This window comes from Marmota marmota, unplaced genomic scaffold, assembly GCF_001458135.2.
Source record: "Marmota marmota marmota unplaced genomic scaffold, marMar, whole genome shotgun sequence".
NCBI lineage: Eukaryota > Metazoa > Chordata > Mammalia > Rodentia > Sciuridae > Marmota > Marmota marmota.
Genome location: NW_026000185.1, coordinates 9,708,986 through 9,732,697, shown reverse-complemented (window position 1 = coordinate 9,732,697; position 23,712 = coordinate 9,708,986). Strand labels below are relative to the sequence as shown.

General features: G+C 45.0%; 1 protein-coding gene across 1 annotated transcript in view; it reads right to left on the bottom strand.

Annotated features, from left to right (window-relative positions):
* The window catches only part of Shisa9 (shisa family member 9), a 246,088-nt gene that overhangs the window by 12,802 nt on the left and 209,574 nt on the right, over positions 1 to 23,712 (bottom strand). Inside the window, exons 4-5 of the mRNA XM_048790065.1 lie at positions 9,121 to 9,276; positions 2,943 to 2,996 (exon numbers count right to left, since the gene is read on the bottom strand). Coding sequence (XP_048646022.1) covers positions 2,943 to 2,996; positions 9,121 to 9,276 — 210 coding nt within the window. The remainder of the gene's footprint in view (positions 1 to 2,942; positions 2,997 to 9,120; positions 9,277 to 23,712) is intronic.

Below are 23,712 nucleotides of genomic sequence, written 5' to 3'. Positions count from 1 at the left end.
CCTGTGAGATGCAATTTTCTTGTGTGGTTTTAGACAACTGCAGTCATCTCAGCGGGTCCCAGTGTGCTAACCTGCAGAAGCAGAAAGCTGAGTGAAGTGTATTTCTTTCTAAAAGACGCCTTCACAATGGTAAAGAATTATCTCTGCAGCAGAGGTGAATGGAGACATAGTGAGTACTGGATTTCTTTCCAGTATTTAGCACCTACTCTATACCAAGTCCCGTGCTAAAACCTTAGTTACATTACTTTATATCATTGCTCCCTCAAACCCAATGGAGAGTGGAGACGGATTGTCTCCTATTTCAGCAAAAGTAGGAATGGAAGTTCAGAGCATGTGAGTGACTTGAGCTTATGGCCTGGTTCCAGTCAAAACCAGAGCAATTAAAATCACAGTGTGATGATGGCAGTTTCCCCCAAGTTCAGGGCTCCAACATAGCTCTGGACAGTACAGATGCACATCTCAAAATAGATTTCCAACAGCATGCTGCAACTTGATTACGATTGTCCACTGGGCTTGAAGTGGTGTCTTTCTTTGGTTGGTTTTAAACAAACGTGCCAGGAGTTCCCAAGGTGGACAGGGGTGGGTTAGCAATAGCAACCATGAGGGGGCAACTTTCAGGGGAAGCCCCAGGTCATGAAAAATCGACAGTGTCCCACCAGCCTGATGTTGGCCATTTCCTGTCCTGGCAGAAGCGGCTGTCTTCCAAAGCAAATAGTAGTCAATGAGTCTTACATCTTCAGGGACCTTGTCCTCACTGCCACCCTTCCTTATCCAAACTCCCCAGGTGACACCCCCTTCCTACCAACTCCTTAGCCCATGCCCTGTGTTCTCAAAGGGCATCCCCAGCAACATCCATGCCACTGGTTATAAAGAGGTTAACTGGTTTGCCTTCAGAGGGAAGAGATCTGATGTCAAAGGTGTTTGGGAAATGAAAGGTGTTTGGGTTAAACTGTTTAACGTTTTTGATTACTGCAGGCTTTTCTGGAGCTACAGGATCTTGCTCACTTGATGGTAGTAATAGCAAAACACCAGGAGAAAGGTGCACACGCTTACCACTCACCCTATCCCAGAGAGTGGGCCACCTGTTGTAAATGTTACCTTCGCAACCATCTAGGAGGCAGGTGGTGTGATTGTCCTTATTTTTCAGGTCATGAAACAGGGGTTCAGAGAGGTCAAATAACTTGCTGAAGATAACAGGACCAGCAAATGCTGGGGCTGGGATTGGAACTCAGATGTGTGGGAGTCTAAGCCCTCACACTCGGCTATGTCGCCTTTTAAAGGAGGTGGCCAAAGGTGGGAGGCAGGCCCACACAAACCCCCCAACCTTGTTGTACTTCATCTGCATTCATGGTCTAGAGATGGAGTAGACAACACGAGAGAAAGAGAGTGACCCCAAAGGCCCTTGGGCCTGGCCATCTCTGGGACTCCTTTGCTCCTCTCCAGACACTGCAAGTTAAGTAAAAGTGCCTTTAGCAGTAAAAGTGCAGGGCAGGTGAGGTTAGCCTGTTTGGGTAGAGAACGGCTTTCAGACCCTTGCTTTTGATCTGTCCTGAAATATTTTCTAAAAGCATCTGACAGTAATCTGCTCTAAGGACAGGGAAGCAGTCTGCCTCCAAGTGCTGTCACGGGATCCTAATGGCTTTGTTTTTCACAGGGGAGAGGAAAAAAAGTTTATGCCTCTCAAATTAGCAGGTCTGTCATGTTCCAAATTGTTTGCATTTCTAAAAATGGACTTTGACATGTGAATAGTCATTAGCTAATGTAAGACCCAAAAATCTGTTTCTTTCAAGGGGACAACAGGGTGATCAGGGGATTCTCATTAAACAGGTGGCTCTAAAGCTCTCTTCCTCAGTGTGAGACTACAGTGACCTTTTGGTCTTCTACAACTCAGTTTTTATCTATTTATGTATTTATTTATTATGAGTCTTTGGGACCCTGGTCAAATTCCCCTCCTAGAACCTTAACCCTCAGAAGGATACCTAGAGACCCCATCCACGGGTCTTCGGCTCCAGCAAGACTTCTCTACTGCAGTAAAATGATAGGTGTGCTGGCATGTGCTTCTGTGGCTGCAAAGTGAGACCCCTGGGTCCCTTGGTCCTTTCTTCCTATCATATCCACTCATTCAGAACACTCCACGTTCTTCTCTCCATCTGCTACCACCCCAGAGCAGGTCACCACCCACCTACCAGAGACCCCAGTTGGTGCCCTCAAGTCCAGTTCACCTTTCCTTAATCCAGTCTCCACTTGGAAGTCAGATGATCTTTTGAGTAGACAAAACAGCCAAGCTGTATCCTGCCTAGAATCCTGCATTGTCTTCAACTTCTGTCAGTTCAAGGTCATTAAAGGATGCTACCTCTACCTCCTTGGGTCAGGTAGTTCCTTCCCACTATCAAATCTAGCAAAGCGTAAGGAATGAAGAAGAACGTTTCGGGTCCATCCTGAAAAGAGCTGTTCCCTTTCTAACTTTAGAGTTAGGAAGACACAGGTGCAAATCTCAGGTCTCCCATAACAGCTCTTAGGCAACAACCTGGTTGTGTTTATCTCCCCCTCAGAAGTTATGTTATTTCCCCTACATTAAAATAGTCTGTATTCTGCCATTTTTGCTTCTGTAGAATTCTGAGGAAATTAAAAAAAAAAAAATCCACATCTCCAAGATGTCTTACCTGGGGTGGTTTCTGATAGAGGACTTCTCCTTCAGGCAAGGGATGTCAGGAAGCCACTGTCCAACAGTTGCCCTGAGCATAGACACCCCACACCCCAGCCCACGTGCACACACACAAACACTTACACATGGGGACTTAGAAGGACTTGCAGGAAACCACTAGAGATGAACACAATTGTGCACTGGGTCACATATAGACACCTGGACTCTCTGTTCCTTTATGATTTAATGTTAAATTCGACAACACCTGGACAAAGAGCTAGAAAAAGCTGTACGATACCTTTTGGTGACTTAAGGGTAAGCGTCGCCACTGCCCAGTCACCATCAGAATTTCCTAAAAAAATAACAATCGAGAGATGCTGATTTGTTGGCCTTGTACCCCTCGTCTGCTGTTGCCCTCACCCAACTGCTGTGGGCTGCCCCAGCTGTGACCACGAGGAGGGGCAGACCTCAAGGGACCCAGGGAAGAGACCCCCCAAAGTGCCCGGGTATTGTCAGGTCTACATGGTGGAGAGAGGGTTCTAGAGTTCTCAGGCAGTAAGCCCAGCTTTACATTTCAACTTGTTATAGAAGAAAGCAAAGTTTGAGCTTTGTGAGGTCACTTTGATTAACAACTACACTCTGATGACAAGAGATAAATTTTGATCCTATTTTGTTGTCATTGCTTTCCGGAAAGGGGACACCTGATTCCAAATTCAAGTTCCAAACTCCTGACTGGGACAGATTCTCCTGGCTGTAACTTTAAAGACTGGGTGGGATAGGGCCTGCCTTCCCAGAGCACCAAGCCCACCGTGCTTGAAAAATACTGTTGAATGAATGATCAGATCCAATATTCTCCAAAAGGTCATTCTTTCTAAGGTATGGAAATTTCCCTAAACGCTAAAGAGATCCAGCTTGTTATCTGAGAATTCCATAATGAGCAATGCAATGCTTCATGGAACCGATGTATACCTGGAAATTCTGTTATAAATCAGTTTCTTCAAATTGAACCCTCTTTCAGATGTACTGAATGAGCCCTTGAGGGAATCTCATATTATTAACGGGATCCCACGGTGACTCCTTTTATAAAATAAAAGAAGATGAGAAGGGCCTCAGCAATATCCGCCCCTTTCCTTGGCAGTCCTTGGTAAAACTGGGTTTGCTTAAAACCCGGCTACCAATCTGTAAAAACCTCTCCCCATTGGCTGGAGGCCTGGCCAATCAGTGAGTGCTGCTGGCTCTCCTGTCCCTTCTGGGGAATCTACCTGGAAAGACTGAGGCCTCCACACTTCTGCAGTTTCCAGAGACACAGCAGGCTGTCAGCTGAGAGGAGACCCACGGAACAGTGTGTGATCTGAATGATTACAGAGCACAGATCCGGCCCCACTTAAACGTTTCTGGTTGGCTTCCCAGGCATGCCAAAGGACACTCAGATTGCCATGTTCCCCCTGCGATCTGAAGTCTACACCCTCATCACTCAGCAGAGGGGAAATTGGCGTGACAGGAGGAGAGCCATGCCATTAAAATTAAGTGAGACCCGCCTGGGATGACCGGGTGCTCCTTCTCCCTTGGAGTCAGGGTCATCTGGAAATAGCGATGGGTTCTCAGATCTTCCTGAGCTGGTAGACACAAAGCTGACCCATCCCCAATCACTACCTCCAAAGAAGTCATCCTACCCCCAAAGGAAACCCGTTGTCGGCCTTGAAGGCAGGAACCACTCCTTTGTCACCTCTGACCCTACACCTAAGATAGGGCTGATCTCTGGCCAGGCAGTAATGAATTTTCTTTCATAAACCTGTTGACAATAGTTAATCAGATGGCACACAGGCCACCAACATGTATTTAAGTCCTTACTCTGTACTCAGTGGCACTAGTGCACATCAGATGAATATTTTTTTGGGTGAAAAACACCCACTAAAAGGGATAGATCTGAGTTATACAAAGAAAAGGGCTAAGAAGGAACATTCGGTGTGATAAAAATATTCCTGTCTTTATTGGGACATTACTCAAGTGAAGCATTTTTCAACAACCCTGCTATTGTAAAGTTGGGAGGGGTGTATTTCATTGTATGTAAATTATCCCTCGACTACTGTATGCCTCAAATCTATTATATCTTAGTTATACTCAGCATCATGGGAAAACTTTTACTTCAAAGAAAGAGGATTGATACTTTAGTACACTTCATCCAGGAAAGGGGTTGGGGTAGAGGATGGATTCCCAGACCTTTCTTTTGCCTGGCTGTATACTCTGGATGCCAGGAATTGCTCTGAAGAAGACAGAATCATTTCATGGAAAGAACAAGATTTCTGAGTCAGGCAATCTTGAATGTGAAGCCAATTACTTAACTGTACAAACCTTAGTCTCCCCATTGGCAAAACAGTAGGTCTGTCCCTCTTGGGGGTGTGCTGTTTGGGAGCTCAGTGGTGTTAACCTCCTTTCTTCCCTAACTTTAAAAAATATAAAACAGGTAGAGATCGGTCGATGGCAGAGAGCTTCATGTGTCTCTTTGGGGTTTTCACACATACTCCCTACAGCAAGGCTGAAGAGGGAGGTCCCACCACATCGAAATGGACTGTTGCTGAGGTTTTTTTAAAAAATGCTGTTGGAAAATGTAACATGATTCTGGCAACAGAGTCAATCATCTGTCAAATAGCAAAAGAGAAAATATTTTCTCAAAATTAAAATATTGAACTTAAAATGAAGACACACAGCATTTGATCAGTGATATTGGTACATTCTGCCTCTTTCTTAGAGCCAAGGTGGCATGGAGCCATCTAAAGGGCACATAGTCAGGAAGCTCTGGTAGCCTAGGAGTTCAGCTCCCTGAAAGCCAAAGGAAAACTGGACCAGGGGCTGATGGAAGACAGATGTCCATGTGTAGGCACCTTCCCGTGTGCAACGTCCATCAGGAAGTACATCAAAGAGTGGCATTTCCCGCTCTTGAAGCAGGGGCCCTCCTCTCTACCACCAGATGCCTTTTGGGGTGCGTTCACAAACACTTCTGTCTTGCTAACATGGACCTATGAAGAACCACAGATGGTTCTCACACTATAACTATCCATCACACAGGAGGCTCAGGCCAGAGACTGCGGGTGTTTAATTTGGTCTTCCAGATACATTTTGGCTCAATGCATAAGACACACTTCTTGACCTCAACTTTGGTAGAAAATGTTTCCAGACTGTTTAAACCCACATTGCAGCCTTAGAAAGGAGGGTTTATTAAGTGACAGAGAAGCTTTCTTTGATGGAAGGTAGCACTCAGACATCTGGACATCCACTTTTCTTGTCCAGACAATAATAGCTGCGGAAAGTGAAGCAATTGGGTCTGACTCTGCTAGTTGCTGGGATGCTTCCAAAGAGCCATTTGTTGTTTGTTTCCTTGTTTATTTGTTTTATCACATCCCAACGTGAGCTAAATTTTATGTATGTCTTTCCCAAATAAGAGAGGAATACGGACCCAACCTTCTCTCTCTCTCTTGTATAAAATGAAATTTGGGCAATCGCATGTTAATCAAGGCACCAGAATATATTGGAGAATAAAAGAATATGACGAGCAAACACCTCTGGTCTGGAGAGTTTAACGTGCTGCAGTATTCATTGTGTGCTGGGCTCAGAACTTCACCAGCACTGTATCATTGACTTCTCCAAGTCATTAGCTGTGTAGTATGATTGTCTCTGTTTACAGATGGGGAAACTGAGACTGAGACCTGAGGAGGCTCAGTAATTTCTACCATTACTTGGTACATTCTGCCTTTCTGCTGACCATCTCAGCCTCCTGAGTTAATATGGTGCCTATCACGAGAGCTGGTTTTACAAATAGGTATCAGGGGGTGCTTACTTAGTGCCTCCTATGGGGCTTCATGCAGGGGATACACTGACACTTGGGATAGACCTTATCCATGTCTCAGTGGGGCTTACAATCAAGGGACTCATTAAATGTTTGGAGAATGAAATGAAGGAATCAAATTGAATGAATAATTCTTCCCCAGCATCCCTTCTTGAAGAGTCCTATATGGAGCTGCCCCAAGACATTTCCTTAGTGTGTGCTAATCTTTTACCAATAGCTGAGCAGTGAACCCTTTGGGGACAGAGACCATTCTGTAGTCACACACTAAACATGACCAGATGGTGTGTGCCCAGATCCCTGAATCGTAAAGATAAAAGAGCTATCTCTAAACATGAATGAGGGTGATTCCAACAAGCCAACAAAAATAAAATAAATGGGAAATTCAGGAAGGTAGGTCTGGGGAGAATTTATCTCAGGAATGACCAAGGTTACCACCCTTTCTCTTTTTTTCCCCAGAATTGGCAATGAATGATGGGACCTGTATAATGGCCTACAGGTATTCTGATAATTAGAACAAATGGAATTGCTTAATTTTATAATTGTAAAATTAGAATGGAGCTTGGGAACCATATCATTTGACTTCCTCATTTTTCATGTAAAGAAGTTGAAGTCCAAGCATTTCAATGATGGGCTCGACGTCACAATTAAGTAAGGTCAGAGCCTGGGCCAAGATGGAGCCTCTGATTATACACCTGATGTTCTGCATATTAAATTCTCCAAGAGGCATTTATTTTCCGAACTTAGCAGTTCACCCTAGAGGCTGGCTAACCCTCCCCTTTTTCACTGGATTGAATTTTTACAAAATGAGTCTAGTTCTGAGAGGTTGCTGGGCTTTCAACAGCAAGCCATTTTTAAACAACTTCTCTCCTGGGTGGTAATGATTCCACTAATGAAATGCATTTCATCATTCACACCATGATCACATTATGCCTTAATAAAGAACCCTTGAAAGAACATTTATTATGGGATTTGCAGTTCACTGATGCAAGCAGATGCTGGACTCTTAGATAACCATTGGATCAGGCGATTCCTTGGTCTGCTTCAAATTGGCCTTCCTCTTACTGAAGACTCATAAGACAACCTGCGACTCAGTTAAGGCCCAAATAAAAGATGAAGAAGAAGAGCTCATAGCAATGTCCAGGATTTAGAAAGGTCCCTCAAATGAGACCCTTCAGTTTTCCAGAAAATATAAGGATGCTTCCTTACAACCAAGCTATTCTTGTCAAAAATAAGTTAATTCATTCATGCAACAAACATTTCAGGAGCCCCTGATTTGTGGAAGAAAGGGTTATACAAAGGATGTCAAATTTATTTTGATATTGCAAATTTACTCCCAAACATTCTGCAAATATCTGTTATCTAAGGAGTCACACAAATCCTGGAGAGAATCAAAGAGTTCTTTTGGAATATCCATCTATTGTTTATCCAAAGAGCTACTGAGTGCTGGGGGGAGGTGACTCTGAACCCAGGTTGCAGAAATGAGCTGTATGGGATAGGGTGACTGGTTCTAAAAGAAAATGACATCTGGGTTGATATTTTCTATGCCTAAAGAAGAATCAAATATAATGGTGGACCCCATTTATCATTGAACTGCAAAGCTCAGATATGGGCCCTGGGTGAGTTGCCCCTGCTCTGCTGTGATCGTGGTGTCGGGCGTCCACAAGTGCGTGCTGCTGGCCTAGGGAGACCACAGGTGGCCACAGCCAATCAGGAATCAGGGATTGCCAGCTCTGCTGCGGCTGTTGCTCCAGTCCAGTGAAACTCTTCTGGGAGTTTCTGCCCAAAGCCTGGATCACTGTCAGAGTTACTGTCACCCTGAGTAGGGGTGTGTATGGGGGTGGGGGGTGATGGTGAGAGAGCTGGGGCAGTGGGGCAAGTGTTGGCCCTAGCACCCTATGACCACACAGGACCCACTCTCAAGCTCTGTCACCCCCTGATGTTGGATTTGGAGCAGTTAAATCAGCTTCTTCTGAGCCTCAGCTTCCTAATCTGACAACTGGGATGATAGCTGTGCCTTCCTCTGGATCAAGGAGACAGCATCCAAGGCAGCCTGTGTGCCCATGCTAAGAACTGCTGCCCTGCCCAGAAAATCCTACATCTCAAAGAACAGAAGCCACCCAGGGAAGGAGTGCATTGTCGGCCATCTTCCCAGAGGTGGGATGGACCGTGCAGGGGAAGGGTGTCAACCTCTAGAGCGGGAGGCATTGATGGGACTGACAGACACGCCTTCTATGTCTGGGCCCCCTGCAGACTCATTAGGGCAGGTGGGGTGTGAAGGGGCTGTGTCAGTGGGAACAATGAGTATCCAGGTCCTCCTCCCCAGGGAGCAGCCCGTACCCCACCGGGGTCCCTTCACGACCACCCTGCCCCACACAGCAAGGTCAGATTTCAAGAGCATCAGTGAAAGAATCTGAAGGACTCTGGGCCCCAGATAGGGAGAGTAAGAAGATGGATGATAGATAGATAGAGGAAAAGAAAGAGGCGAAGGAGAAACAAAGAGAAAAAGAGATAGAGGAAGAGAAAAAAGAGAAATTGAAAAAAGAGTAGAAAAAGCGAAAGAGATTTAGAAGGAGAGAGCAAATAAAGGAGAGACACAGGGGAGAAGGAGAGCAGAGGTCCCGGGAGGCCTTACCGACTGCCTTTAGGGAGGCGTACTTGTTGAGCTCTTTGCCCGGTGGCTGCTGCTCGTAGGGGTTGGAGATCTGGCCCAGGTTGGGGTAGGAGTGCGGATGGCCCATCTGCTGGAGCAGAGGAGAGGTGGGCACTGCGTTGTTCATCTGGGTGGTATCTGAAAGTGAAGAAATGGAGAGGAGTCACCGACAGGGCAGAGTGTTCTACCCAGCCCCAGTATCTCTCCCTACCCTTTGGGGACATGCGTGGCAGAACACCAGAGGTGTGAGACCCATCAGGAACAGCCAACTCATGATCTGAGAACAGGTCGGGGACATGGCCTCAAAAGGCAAAGCACGTGCTTGGAACATCTCCACCTCCCCTAAGTTAACATGCGAAGGTCCCATCATGGCGGAGATTGAATTTGTTGTCAAAACAATACTGGTATAAAAAGATGCTCAACCTCAGTTAATAGTCAAGGAAATACACATCGAAAGAACAATGAGAAGCTGTTCCTTTGCCAAAAGTTTGACAGACATTAAAAAAGATCACAGGACACCAGAGCTGGCAAAGGTGTCAGGGACAGAGAGGCCTCATAAGCTGCTGGTAGACGTGGGACTTGCTATGTTTGCAGAAAGGAGCCTAGCACAGTGTATTGAAACTTAGAGTACATGTATATGCTGGCCAGACAGTACTACTTCTGGGGACTGAGGGTATAGAAATATAAGCACCAGAATGTAAGGATATTTGTTCAGAGATGGTTTTTGCACCACTGCATTTGTTATATGGGGAAGAAAACTCACAAGAACAATCTGAATTCCTATCACATGGGAATTCTTAAAAAAAACCTATTGTATTTATATATTATACATAATATGTACAAACATATGATGTAATATCATGTAGCTATTAAGAAAAAATGAATGAAAGTTGGTTAACTCATTTTTTAGTATGTCAAGCTGGAGCATTTATTATGATTTATGTTACTAAGTGGAGGAAACAAGCTTCAAAGTAATGCAAATAATAGAGCATTTTTCTTAAAAGAAAATCTATGTCTATTTTTGTGTGCTATGGTTAGCACAAAACAGAACAAAATGTATAAAGACATACATATTGAATATTGGCTACTCAGGGGGAATGGAATTCATGGGAGAGGGGTTCCAGAAGTTTCATCTGAGGTAGAGTTCTTTGAGATGTGATCTGGAAGAAGATGAGAGTGTCAGTGAAGCGTGGTGGAGAGAGAAGGCACTAGGGAGGGTGTTCCCGGCAGAGGAAAGAGTGTGGGACTTGCAGCTGGGGAACCTGATGCCCAGGGGTGGAGAGAGCGGCCCCCACAGCCAGCTGAGCATGGCTGGAGAACACAGGGAGATGACAGTGGAGCAGGGTAGGGCTGCAGAGGCAGGCAGGACCCAGCAGGGCTTGTTAGGGGACCTCTTCTTCTTGAGAGCAATGGGTTGGAAAGGCAGAGGGCAAGAGTGAAATGGGAGACAGGAAGTCTAGGTGAGATAATGATGGCTAATTCAGGACAAGATCCAGGTTCTCTCCAGCTTTATGACACAATGGTGTTGATCCAGGTACTCTTAGCACTCAATACTGGAAGAACCTTGAAAGATCCCTGTACCTGGTGTCTGTTCATTTCTGAGCTACTGAGGGCGTTGGTTGCTAACAGCTCACAGCCACCTGTGGTTATCCACAGACTTGCTCTCAGCCGACCAAGCCACAACCCTGGGCTTAATGCACTCCATTCACCTTACCCTCAGCACCTGGGGTGGTTGCCAATCAACACCTGTCTGACACTTAGGTGCAAAGACCAGCCACTTGCCTCCAGGTGGGGATAACTGGAGCAATGGCTGCTCAGAGTGAACTGTGGGTTGAGGCAAGTTAGAGCTGGGTTGTCAAAGAGTCAGAGAGTAAATATGATAGGTTTTGCAAGCCACGCGGCCTATGTTACAACTGTTGTACTCTGCCACTGTAGTATGAAAGCAGCCCTACATGTTATATGAATAGGTAGGCATAGCTGTGTTTTAATAAGCCTTTATTTGTAAACAGGTGACATCAGATTGGTCCAAGGGCCATAGTTTGATCACCCCTGGCCTAGACTTTACCTGTGACCACCATCTTTGTGTGGTTCCTTTGTCTTTCCTATTGGGTTTCCCTTGAGACAATGTTAGAGGTATATCTGTTACCAGCACAGCACCTGCCTCAGAGTCACATGCACCTGAACCCCTCTCCTTGCCTCTGCTTCTAGATAACTCACCCCGTGACATGTATGGAGCATGTTTAGTTTTAGAAGTCAATAAACCCAGATGGAAAGAGCTGGGGATGCTATAGCTGATGCACAAATATAAGGACTGCATTTTAATCACTGTACATGCCTGGGCCACCACACAAATCCAAACAACGAAAGGGAATGTCATCAAATAAGCCAACTAACCCAGCCTCAGGGTGTTTTGGCTGAGATTCCACTGGGGTAGCAGAGTGCTGGCATAAATGAAGCAATGGTAGAAAAAGTGTCGATAAGTGTTTGGATGTGAAGTGTCCCCCAAAAGCTCATGTGTAAGAGAAATGCAAAAAGAGGCAAAATGATTTTTTTAGCTGTAACCTGACAGATGAGTTGATCCACCTGAATGGATTAACCAGTTGGTAATTGTAGGCCGGTAGAGTGGGTCCAGAGGAAGTAGTCCACTGGAGGCAGGCCTTGGGGGGAATATTTTGCCCCCAATAAGCAGTGCACTCTCGGTGTCATGAACTGAGCACTTTTCCACCACTACACCCTTCAGCCATGGTGGCCTGCCTCATCTTGGGCTCAGAGGTATGGAGTTGGCCGACCATGGACTGAACCTCTGTAAATGTGAGCCAAAATAGCTTTTTGTCCTCTAAGTTGTTCTTGTTGGGTATATTGGTTACGACAAAACAAAGCTGACTAAAACAGCAAGATGTGGCTTTCACTGTAGCCTGAACCCTGAGATGCCCTGATATTCTCCTCTCCAAAGCCAGCCTGCTGGGGTTCTGCCTGCTTCCCCTGGGAATGTCAGGCCAAACACATTTTTTTCCCCAAAATGTTGGTCCAGTGATAAATAGTTTGTCTAAATTGTCATTATTTGCTACTCTGAGTTTTTTCCTAATGTATTTTTCAGCTACTGATAGCAGCTAATTTTGAGTATTTAGAACCTACACTAAGTCCCATCAATTGAGGGACAGCTTCTGAGTGACATTAATTCCTCAGCTCTTCCAATTTGCTGTGTCCATGAGCCAAGTGAGCTCCAGTGGCCAAAGACACCCCTGCTTAGAGATGTAAGAGCCAGCCATTGCAAAGCAAGTAAGTCTACTCCAAAAAGGTAAGAGTTCAAATACATAATTACACCTCTGTTCATAGAAGTGAGCAGGTAACCCAATTAGTAATTCCTTCTCCTCACACAGTGACTGGTCTGGCAGGGAGCCCATGATCTAGACTGAGCCAATGCGATGTCTTCCATGATTTTACCTGGTTGGAGCTATTGGAGTCAAGGAGCTAGGAGGCCATGAAGTCAAGTGACCTTGAACTTACCATGTGGAGAAACTCTTTCTTGATTATGAAAGAATAAGGACTGCATCCACTTAAGAGAAGCTAAAGGGATAGAGAAGTCCCCTTCTAAAAAGCTAGTGTGCTTTGGCTTCCTGTCACTTGCAACAGAGAGTTCTGAATAACACAATGGTGTTGGGATTCCTGCTGGGAAGCTGGAACAGGCTGGAATCAGCTGCCCCGGGAGCTCTGGTGAAGAGGGCAAAGCTAAGGGAGGCATCAAGATGGCAAAGCTGTTGCCCCTGTTTCCACAGAGCTGCAGTAGACACTTTCCAGCTGAGGAGGGTGGACAGGGCAGGATGGGGAACGATGTAAGTTGGGATGTTCTACTGCACAGTGGACCACAGGAGTCAACCATGATGTTCTATTTCAGAATAGCCAGAAGAGAGGATTTTGCATGTTCTCACCACAAAGAAATGACCCACGTTTGAGGCCATGAACAGGATGATTATCCTGATTTGACCATTATACGTGTATACATGTATCACCACCCCCACTGTATCACACTGATACACACAATTATTATGTGTCCATTAAAAATAAAATACAACTTTAAAGATTTGAGTGGTTCAGTGAATGTCTAAAAATATCGATAAACTGATTAACTCATGGCTCAAAGGAAGGTCTTTTTTCCGTCCCCCCTAGAAACAGATCTCAATTACTAGCCCATCCACTTAGAATGGACTCCCTCCAGGTCTCTCCTCCAGGGTAAGCCAGTCACCCATCGCTTTGTCCCTCAGTCCCAGACCTCCACCATTGTGCACAATTCCTGTTTCCAGGTCTGCCTAGGGAGCCGCTAACCACTTCATTAGAAGCAAAAAGTCTGCAGAGATGTTCCTCCCAGGACATCTTGGGACAGCTTTTATATTATTAAACAGAATACTTAATATTCCATTATAGGGTATTTGCTTTGAGATTATTTCTGCCAAGCCCTGCACTACCTCAAGGGCAGTGAGTCGTTCTTTAATGTAAGTAAGTATGACCGAGAGGGCCCACCAAAGTGATCCCTCTCCAAAGAAGAAACGAGTTGCCCCAAAGTTATATTTCCACGTTCACATTCAGAACTGCAGGAAGCAAATTTCTGGCAGTTTTAGATAGCTATTCTGTGCTAGCTTCCAGGCACTGCATATGCAGAAATATTAAAATCCAGTCTCAGGGAAGCCATCAAGAATTATTAAACAGACTTTTGTGGCTGGGTTTTAAAATGTATTTTCATTTTACTGGACAGGAAGATAGGCCAGACCTGGCGACCCAGTTGCTCAATTGAGTTCTCTCCAAATCTACCCAGCAAAGAAAGAGAAGCCAAAGTGCTGATGAAAGGTGAGGCCAGGTTGGCATCCAAGGAAAGCAGAACAAGAGGGTGAATGAGTAGCAGAGAGAGAATTCAGGTTATGGTTTGCAAATACTTCCCTTGCAAGTTGAGAAAAGAAATATGAAGATGTGTGCCATGTGTGTCTCTGTATATGATGCAGACATGTGCATTTATATGTGTGTATATATCCACATTCAGCTCCTTTAGCAGTCACGATCACAGAGGAATCCAGTAGGACCAATAAGGTCTCATTTCTGGCAGAATGTTTCCCCTGCTAGAGATCCCACAGCTCCAGAGGTCTCTCACCCACCTCTATAGAAGCCACTCCTTACCCAATGCAAAACTTTCCCTACTTCATTGTAATGAAGAACTACATGTTGTGTCCTGTGACACAACATTCCATCAAGACCCTCCATCAGCAAACAGGAAGTTGACAGCACCCCAGTGCTCTCTCTCCTAAGACAGAAAAGGGGATTTGTGCATTTGACAATCACTTTTAACAAAATTTAAGATACGGTTACTCTAATTGGAAGCGTCTGGTACCTGGAGCGCCAAGGTACCTGCCATGGGAGTACTGTTATCATGCGGTACAGTTCAGTCACTCCACAGAAATATGCAGATGCAATTCAGATAGGGCTGGTTAGGGTTAAAAAATAAGTTCAGTTAAAAACATTAAGAGGATGCTCTGTGTTCATCAGTGCAGAGAAGACAAATAATTATCAGAAACCGGACCTGTTTGGCTTGGAGGAAATACAACACAACTTCTTCAAAGCACATCACAGAGAAGAGTCACAAAGAAAGACATTGGCGAGTCAAAGAGTGGTTCGAGGAAATATCATGTGCCAGGCACTTGGACCATAACTTCTTGGGCACAATCTCCTTAGTCCTCATATCACTTCTGAGAGAGTGATGCGGATACATGCTTTATATGAGCAATTTATTGTAGAAGAGTTTTGGATTTACAGAAATAGTGCAAAGAAAATAAAGGGTGTTCCCAGATGCCCTAGATCTGGTTTCTCTATTAACATCTCTCATGGCACAGTTGACCTAATGTTGATATATTAGTATCAAGTAAAGCCCATGCCTCATTCTGGTTGTCTCTGCCTTTACCAAATGTCCTTTTCCTGTTCCAGATCTCGTCCAGGTATCAGTTAAACTTAGTCCTGCTTCCTTAGGTTCTCACTATGACAGTTTCTCAGACTTAGCTGTTTTGGGTGGCTTTGATAGTTTTGAGGAGCACTGGTCAGGTATCATGTAGGGCATCCCTCAAATGGAATTTGCCTTGGGTTTTTCTCATGATTATGTTGGGATTGTGGCCTGGGAGAGGAAAGGCCTGGAGGTGAAGTGGGCTCCCCATCAGGAGCATGTCGAGGATGCCTGGGGTGAAGGCTTGTCACCTCTGCATTGGCCTTTATCACCTAGCCAACATGGCATTGGTCAAAGTTCCCCACTGTAAAATTACCCTATCCTCCCTTCTTTCCATCCTTTGCTCTTTGGAAGGAAGTCACTGTGTGTCATTCACACCTAAGGAACAGGGGTCACACTCTGCCTCCTTGAGTGGGAGTGTCTACGTGAACTCTTTGGAATTCTTCATGGGAGATTTGTCTCTTCTTCTCATGCTTTGTGTTATAACCTAGTACTATTTTACCTTGTCTTGTGGCTCAAATTGCTCTAGGTTTGGTGAGTGGAAACCATTCTGATGGGCTACAAAGTCCCTTTGACATGCCTCCATCTTTTATTTATTTACTTATTAAGCACATCCTTACTTTCTGGTTATACAATATTCTCCAGGCTGGTCTTGTGTATTTCCTGTTCTGGTGCAAGGATCATCCATTTCTTCAAGGAGCCTGGTTCCTTCATTGAAAAGAGTATTAGAATCCAAGCTCTGGGTATGAGGGGTGCTTGGTGGCTTCTAACCACTCTCAGCTGATGCAATAAGGAAATCTGAGTATTCTTCGAACACCTGTCTATAAATATCTACATATGTGAGCATCTGTGCCTCTAGCATCCTAACCATAAATTTATCCTGATGTCTCCAACTCTGATTCATTATCAAATGGACGGTTCTATCCCCTCCACCTGTCTGTAATCCCCCCACCCCAACAATGATGAACCTAATTCTCTCCATTCCCTCCCTTTAGTTAACTGTTAGATTCAGGTATATACAGCAACATCGGAATTGTTAACCTATGTCTCTGTGGAAAACTACTTTATCAACTAGAGTACAGAGCTCAGCAATGATGTATTGTTATCATCATCATCATCATCATCATCATCATCATTATTATGTGCTTCTTTTGCTCTTCCCAGGTAAAAGAACTTTGCCCTGGATGGCCCACGGCTTCCATGTGCCTGGATATGAATAAGAATTATGAAGATAAATGGCGATGGTGCTAATTATTAAAAGCATAAAAACCCTTGTTTATTAATGAACACTTACAGAGGGCTTAGGAGGCACCAAACATTCTGCCAGCTACTAACACATCCAATTATTCCAAAAATACCAATGAAATAGTAATGTCAACCCCACTTTGTAGAGGGGAAAGACCCAGAGAGGTTTTGCCCAAAGTCAAATCAACTGAAAGTCACAGGGCCATTCTTTGGACCTGGCTGGGTGACTCTAGAACCCGTGGTCTTGGGCATTTCCTCACCACCTCTGGAGGAGTTAATACTCAAATTTATGAAAGCCACACAATGATTTTTGCAGCCAGACAATAATAAAATTCTAAGTCCTGCTGTTGTCTTGGGTGTTTTTTCCTGACGGCTGCCTTAGTGGGTTAAGGGCAAGACCCGGCAGGTAAGGATTAGAGTCTATGCAGGCAGGTCCAGAGAAGGAATGATGGGCAAGTCTGCCCACTGCAATTCTGGAGGTTCTGAGGAGGGACAGAAGGAGAGATAAAGAAGACCAAAATCACATCACCCAACTGCCTCTCTTTGGGCTTCAGACCCGGGGGATGAGGAATGTTGGAGGAGTTGAGGAACATGCCGAGGGCAGGGATCCTTGACCTGCTCCAGGCTGGGACTCGAGCTCTGGGCCAGTTAAGAAGCAGCGGCATGATCTGGCCACAGGACTGCCCCGCTGGGTCTCCCAGCCACCCTTAGGTCCCAGCTAGCCTAAGAGCTGGGGTCTTAGTGGGACCCACACAGTAGCATGGAATTAATTCCTTTCACTTCATTCTGCTCTCCTTTTTCTCCTGAGCAGATGGACACCACAGGCCAACTCAGACAGAACTGATATACTCAGAAGGATCAAATAAAAAAATCACATTAACCATGTCAAAACATTTTTCTCATTTTTAAAAATATTGCAATACTTTTCTTATAGATAAGGAAACCAAAGCTCAAAGAGGTTGAATAACTTGCCCAAAGTCACACAGCTTGTTATTGTTGCATCAGGATTTGATCTCAGGTTTGGATGAAAGCAAAACTGGTGTTTCCTCTACCAAGCCAGGCTGCCTCTCACATGGATCAGGAAGAGACTGGAAGCTCAGCACTGAGCCGCCTCAATGGAGAGGGACACTTCTGTCCTGGGCATCTTCCTTCTCCCTACAGTTCTCCAGCCAGGTCCAAAATCCCTGGCCATATCAGTGCCTTTTTGTTTCTTCTTTTATCCACAGAAGAGAACCTACTGTTGCATCCAGAGGATAAGCAGGCCTTCCCCAGTTCTGGGAATATCCTGCTTCCTGTGGAATCCACCCACGCCCTGGAACTAGCTTCTTGAACTAGGTTCATCCATCTATCCCTCTTCACATATGTTAGTGTCTATGGCGTTCCAGGGATCATGGTGAAGGGACAAATTCTAGCCTTTACAGCATTTCCCAACTCCAGAAGCTAATAACATTTTTTCCAAAGCTTTCCACACCTGAGAGGGACCTTGTTTTTGCCTGGGCTCCGAGGCCATGATGGTCCTGCCCATGGTCCTCCCTTACCCCCACATGATGCAGCCTCAGCCTTCTCTCCCCAAGTGCATCACCATCCGCGACAACACAAAGAAATGAAAGTGGTGTGAGTCAGTCCATTCGGGATTCGAACCCTGGCTCTCCCATTTACCAACAGCATCTTTGGATGTGTTTCAAAGCCTTTATGAGCCTTGGTTTTCTGGGTTCTAAACTGAGGCCATGACATCTTCCTTATGAGGTTACTGTGGGTTCTTAAGATATTACTGAGACACATTTAGTATCACACTCAAAACATTGTAAGCACCCAGTATGTGGTAGCTTAAGCTTAATCACTTCCAATTGTCCAGGAAATCACCACCATGAGGCTGCTGTGACAAGAAGAGGGTGTTGGGTTTCCAACACCTCTGGCCCAGCTCAGAATTCTTGGACATATTCCAGATTAGTCAGTTGTATCAAAACTGGACCAATGAGAAGGAATGGGCAGGAGATGTCCCTGCAGGGCCAATTGCAAACAATAAAGACGAGGACAGGATATTCAGAAATCAGAATAGAACTGCAGCTTTTAGCTCTATTTTTCCCTTTTAACCTTTCTGAGTCTTTATGCCCAGCATCCTTTTGAGGGGAAAACCTGAAAATTATACTTAAAAATGCCATGTAGATTTGTCTCTGGCCACAAGGAAGGGAAGGGAAAAAAAATCCAAACCAACTCGAAATAACCCTGAATTTCTCCAAAGAGAACATAACAGGCTAGGCTCGCACCAGAAAATGTAATGCAAAAGACAAATAAATCCACCTATTGAATCTTCATGGTAGAGAGACTAGTAGAAATTTTCAGTGGAAGAAAAAATACACACACACACACACACACACACAATCGTAAAACCTTTGACAAACCAGCCATTTGTCTTACCCAAGGGCTTCTATCTTTGATGCACACAAACATTTATTTTTATTTTGACCATTTAGGATAGGAATATTTTAAAACTAGAGTTGTTAAATGTTTATTTAATGCTGACTCTAGGCCACTTTTTATGTAGGCTCTGGGGAATAGAGATTCATTTCAAAGACTTGGGTTGTGATTCAAGTAGAAGATGGTCCAGAGCAGGAGGAAGATCAGCACCACGACAGGACAGAGAGGGGACAAGTGACAATCAGCACACACAGTGCTGTGACATAGACAAGAAATGCTGCCTGTGGGAGCAGAGAGAACCACCCACCCCAGTTTTAGAAGACAGGAGGCCTTCTCCATTCACATTCTGAAAAAGAGAGAGTGTATCACAGCAGAAGGAAGAGGAGGAAGTCGAGTTTGGTTTGAAGCAACATCATGTACATACATGCTGTTGCTTCTGAGTATCTCCATGGTACAGGAATGCCATATTCCAGTATCACTGGAAAACAGTGTGTCCCCTGAAACTCACGTTGAAGTTCGGACCCAAATGTAAAGGTGCTGAGAGGCAGTGGGACATGTAGGAGGTGATGAGGTCATTAATAGGATTAACTAAAAGGACAGGAACAGTGTCATAAGGCAGGCCAGCCCCTTCTGTTTCACATCTTCTGCGAGTACCCACTTGCCCTCCACTTTCCTGCCATGTTGGGGCACGGCAGATGGCCTTGCCAGATGTGGCTGCTCAGTCTCAGATTTCAGCCTCCAAACCATGACATAAACCAGCTTCTTTCCTCTATAAATTTCCCAACCTCAGGTACTTTAACACAGCAAAAGAAAATGAATGAAGATGGGTATTTTAACTTGCCACTGGTGGTTCAGAGTGGTCGCCATAAATACCAAAGGTTGCTCAATGCCCACAGCAGCCATTTCAGCCATGGACTGGGGCTATCAGTGGTCACCTGCCCTTGGTTCCAGAGCCCCTGAGTACTGTGGTGTAGCTTCTGCTACTCCTTCTCCTCCTCTCACCTGCACCGTCCCCTTTTAACTCCTCATCCTGGAGTCTCACCTCCACCATTATGAGTCCTAGTGAGCAGCAGTCGGTCTGCCTGTCTTTCTTTGTTTCAAGTCCCAGTGTGTCTCGGGATTTGAGAGTAGATACACAAGCTTGTTTGAATAAATGGTGACATAACAATTAACCATATGTAGAGATTTTCTTCTGCAAAATGCTCTTCTCGGTTTATTTATTTCTTTTTAACTAATGCTGAGTCATCATTCAGGTCTCAGCTTGAACACCATGTCCTCCAGGAGACCCCCCAGATGCCAGCCTCTCACTAGACATGGTTGGAGATGCAGGGCATCTCCAGCATCGGTGGCCACATGGATGATGGTCACATTGTCTGGGAATGCCACAGTCGTCCTAGCTTGTGTAATTGCATCCTGGGACATTTGCATAATGATAAAATCAACCAAAGATATGTTTCTCAGCACACGCCCCTTGTTAGCCATGCACGACTGCGGTCCTGTGATTCCTTTTGGTCTATTACCAGGGCTTAGAAGCCAAGTGCCACTAACTAGGTGGTTTTAATAACAGAAATGTACCGTCTCCCAGTCCCAGAGGCTGGAAGCCCAAGCTCAGGGTGTGTGAGAGCAGCTAGTTCCTTCTGAGGATGGTGGGAGAGACCTGTTGGTGACCCTTCCCTAGTTTCTGACAGTGAGCTGGCTTCTGTGGTGTTCCTTGGCTGAGAGACCTCTGCTTTCATCTTCCCATGCCATTTTTCCTGTGTATGTCCCAACCAAGTCCCCCTTTTAATTAAGACACCAGTCTTCCTGGATGAGGGGCCAGCTCATCTCAACTCATTACACCTGCAATGACCCTGTTCCCCAAAAAAGGTCACATTTGGAGGTCCTGGAAGATACGTCATAAATTTGAGGGGGACACAGTTCAATCCAGAGCTTCTCTTTCTTGCCTGCGTGAATATTTTACCTCCACCTCTTTGAGATCTGGAATTGTGTTCTTTTCCTCCCCATTCTGCTGGAAGCACCCAGCCTAGCACCTTGCGTGGAACTGAATTCTCTCACAGGAAGAGAAAAAGAGAACATTTTTCAGTCACCTGCTAGGTGACAGGCAGCATGTGAAGTGCTTTATTGCTCAAAGAAAAAAAAATGCATGGGATTGCTTAGTAATGTGTTGGCTTAGCAATATGTCCATTTTGGTTGCTCTGAAATTTGTTATTTTTTTCCTTTTTGGAATATGTGTGCAGTGGATAAATGTTTTGTTTATGGATCATTTGATGCTTGGGACAGCAAATGACAAGAACACAAAAGCAAGGCAGTAAAACAAATGAGAAAACTGGGCTTAACTTACCCAAATACAAGGATACCACAGTGATCAGGAAACAGCATGCTTACCCCATGGAAGGAGGAGGAAATGGGATCCACAGCAAGTCTCTAGGAAGACTAAAGACAGGTGCAGAACTAAAGAGGAAGAGGGAGATCCTCTCCCTAAGTATTTGTGATCCACTGGGGGAAAGATGGTTTTATACAACAGATGTGGAGTTTGGAGGTGGGACCTCAGATAGGTGCCTTAGCCTCTTTGATTGTCTTTTCCCTCATCTATAAGATAAGAAGAGCAACACTCATTTCATAGAGAGGGCCTATTCTCAAAATATGTAAAAAAAAATGAACCCAGAAAGTCAAAGTGTGAAAATACTAGGGCAAACTTGAGGATATCCCAGATAGAATCATTTCCTGTATATGCTTTCTCTAAGCCTCATAGATATTCCAACACTACAAAGCTTCCTGTCACCTTGCTCTGGTGGTGTTTCTTGCCTTGCCCACATCAGCCCCTAACTTCTGGTGGCCGTTAGGCACCGGAATTACTCAGGGTTATGTGGGTCCAAGCTTTTGGTAAATTTCCAGTTAAAGTCTTTCCTGATTCTTTACTGATCCCCTTTCAGGAATGCTAAGTGCATGTGGGTCTCTTCTCCCACTCTACCCCTACTCCAACACATACACAGCTCATGAGGATTTCAAAGGTGTGTCCTTTTGATTCTTCTTAATATTTCCCAGATTCTCTTCCCCCTCTGTATCTCCATCAACCCTTCTCTAGACCAAACCACCACTGTGTCCTACCTGGACCTAATGAGATGCCTCTGTTCCTCCCACCCACATCCAGTCCATTAACCACTTGCATAGGATCCATGGGAGTGGTCAGTTTATCTTAGAAGTTGGAAAGAGGGCAGATTCCCCTGAATAGACCTTTTCACAGCAGCCAAGCATTAAAAGTATGAAAGTGTTTTTAAAAAGAGTCTATGTTTATTGGACCAACGTGTCAGTTCATGGTACATGTCTAGGCCATCAGTCCTGTGGAGCTGTCACTCAGAAGTTGCTAGGCAACTAAGTTGAGAAACCAAGTTTCAGGAGAGCTCCCTGGCTACCTGGTGTCTTGCTCATGTTACAGAGCCCTCGATGGCTTGGCCAAGATCAACTCAAAGAAACAGATCTAAAAAACAAAATATCCAAGTCTTTTCCCACTAATACAATCCTACTCCCAACACAGTACTTGAAGATTGGTGTCCTTCTGCCCAGGAGAAGCAGTAGAAGGAGTTTGGGGCATCAAGAGAACTCTGATTTGCTACCATCCGATGGCCTCATCTCATCATTTAATTTTCCAGTTGGGACATGGTTTTTGGATTTCCACATTGAACATCAAAATTATTAATACATAAGACAGATAGGAGAGAATTAATATGATTTAGATATGAGGTGTACCCCAAAAATATCATGTGTGAAACTATGCAAGGAAGTTTAGAGGTTAAATGTTTGAGTTATGGGATCCTTAACCTAATCAGTTCGTTAATCTTCTTCTAGGGATTAATGAGGTGGTTTAACTATGGGCAGGTAGAGTGTGGCTGGAAGAGGGGGGGCATGTCTTTGGAATGTGCCAGGCTTCTGTTTGCAACTAAAAGGCTCAGGGTAAACTGGGCTAACTGGGCTGTGCAAAATAACCACACAAGAGACACAGATATATTTTTCTTTGGGGTCACTGTGATGGCTCCTCTGACCTTAAGGGTCCATAGGAAAAGAGAGAGAGAGAGAGAGAGAGAGAGAGAGAGAGAGAGAGAGAGAACACACTGACTCCTTTTATTGAGGAGAAGCTATTCAAATGAGGCAAGAGGTCAGGTTTCAGGGGGCTGAGTCTATCCTCATGATGTCCACCATCAGCATATGACATCTAGGTAGACCACACCCAAGGGCACAGTAAGAGAAGGGGACACACACAAGGCACTTCCATGGAATATTCTATCCTAAAGAGGGCAAGGGGTTATATCACAAAGGATCAGGTGAGCATAGCTCCACCCATGGGGCTGTAGGAAGTCACGCCTGGGCATGAAGATAGTCACTCGAACCCTAGAAGAGTGGGGCAGTCTAGCAGCATGGGTGCTTGACGCCACGTCACCTAGCAGGGGAGTTAACTCAGTCACTTGCGAGGTTGGTCTCCCACAGGAATGTTTATATTGCTCTTGGTGGGCAGAGTTCTCCCTCTCTCTGCTTTCTTTGGCCATGTCCTAAGCTGCTCTCCCCTGCTACACTCTTCCACCATGATAATCTGCTTTATCTCGGACCCCAAAGAATGGAGTCAGTCACCTATGGACTGAGACCTCTGAAGCTGTGAGCCTACAAAATAAACTTTTTCTCTTCTAATTGTTCTTTTTGGGTCTTTTGGTCACAGAAGCAAAAATGCTGACTAAAACAGAATATTCTCTTTTTCCAGCCCCACCCTCATTCCCAGAGGATCATCACTGGGGCCAAGGCCAGGAGGCATACTTATTTAGTAGAAGGATTTTCCCCTGGAATACTAGAGAAGAGAAGGCTGAGGGGTGTGGGTGTGCTTGGGTGGGAGAGAACCTCTGCCTTCAATATCTGTACAACTTCATGAAAATTTCTTAACATTT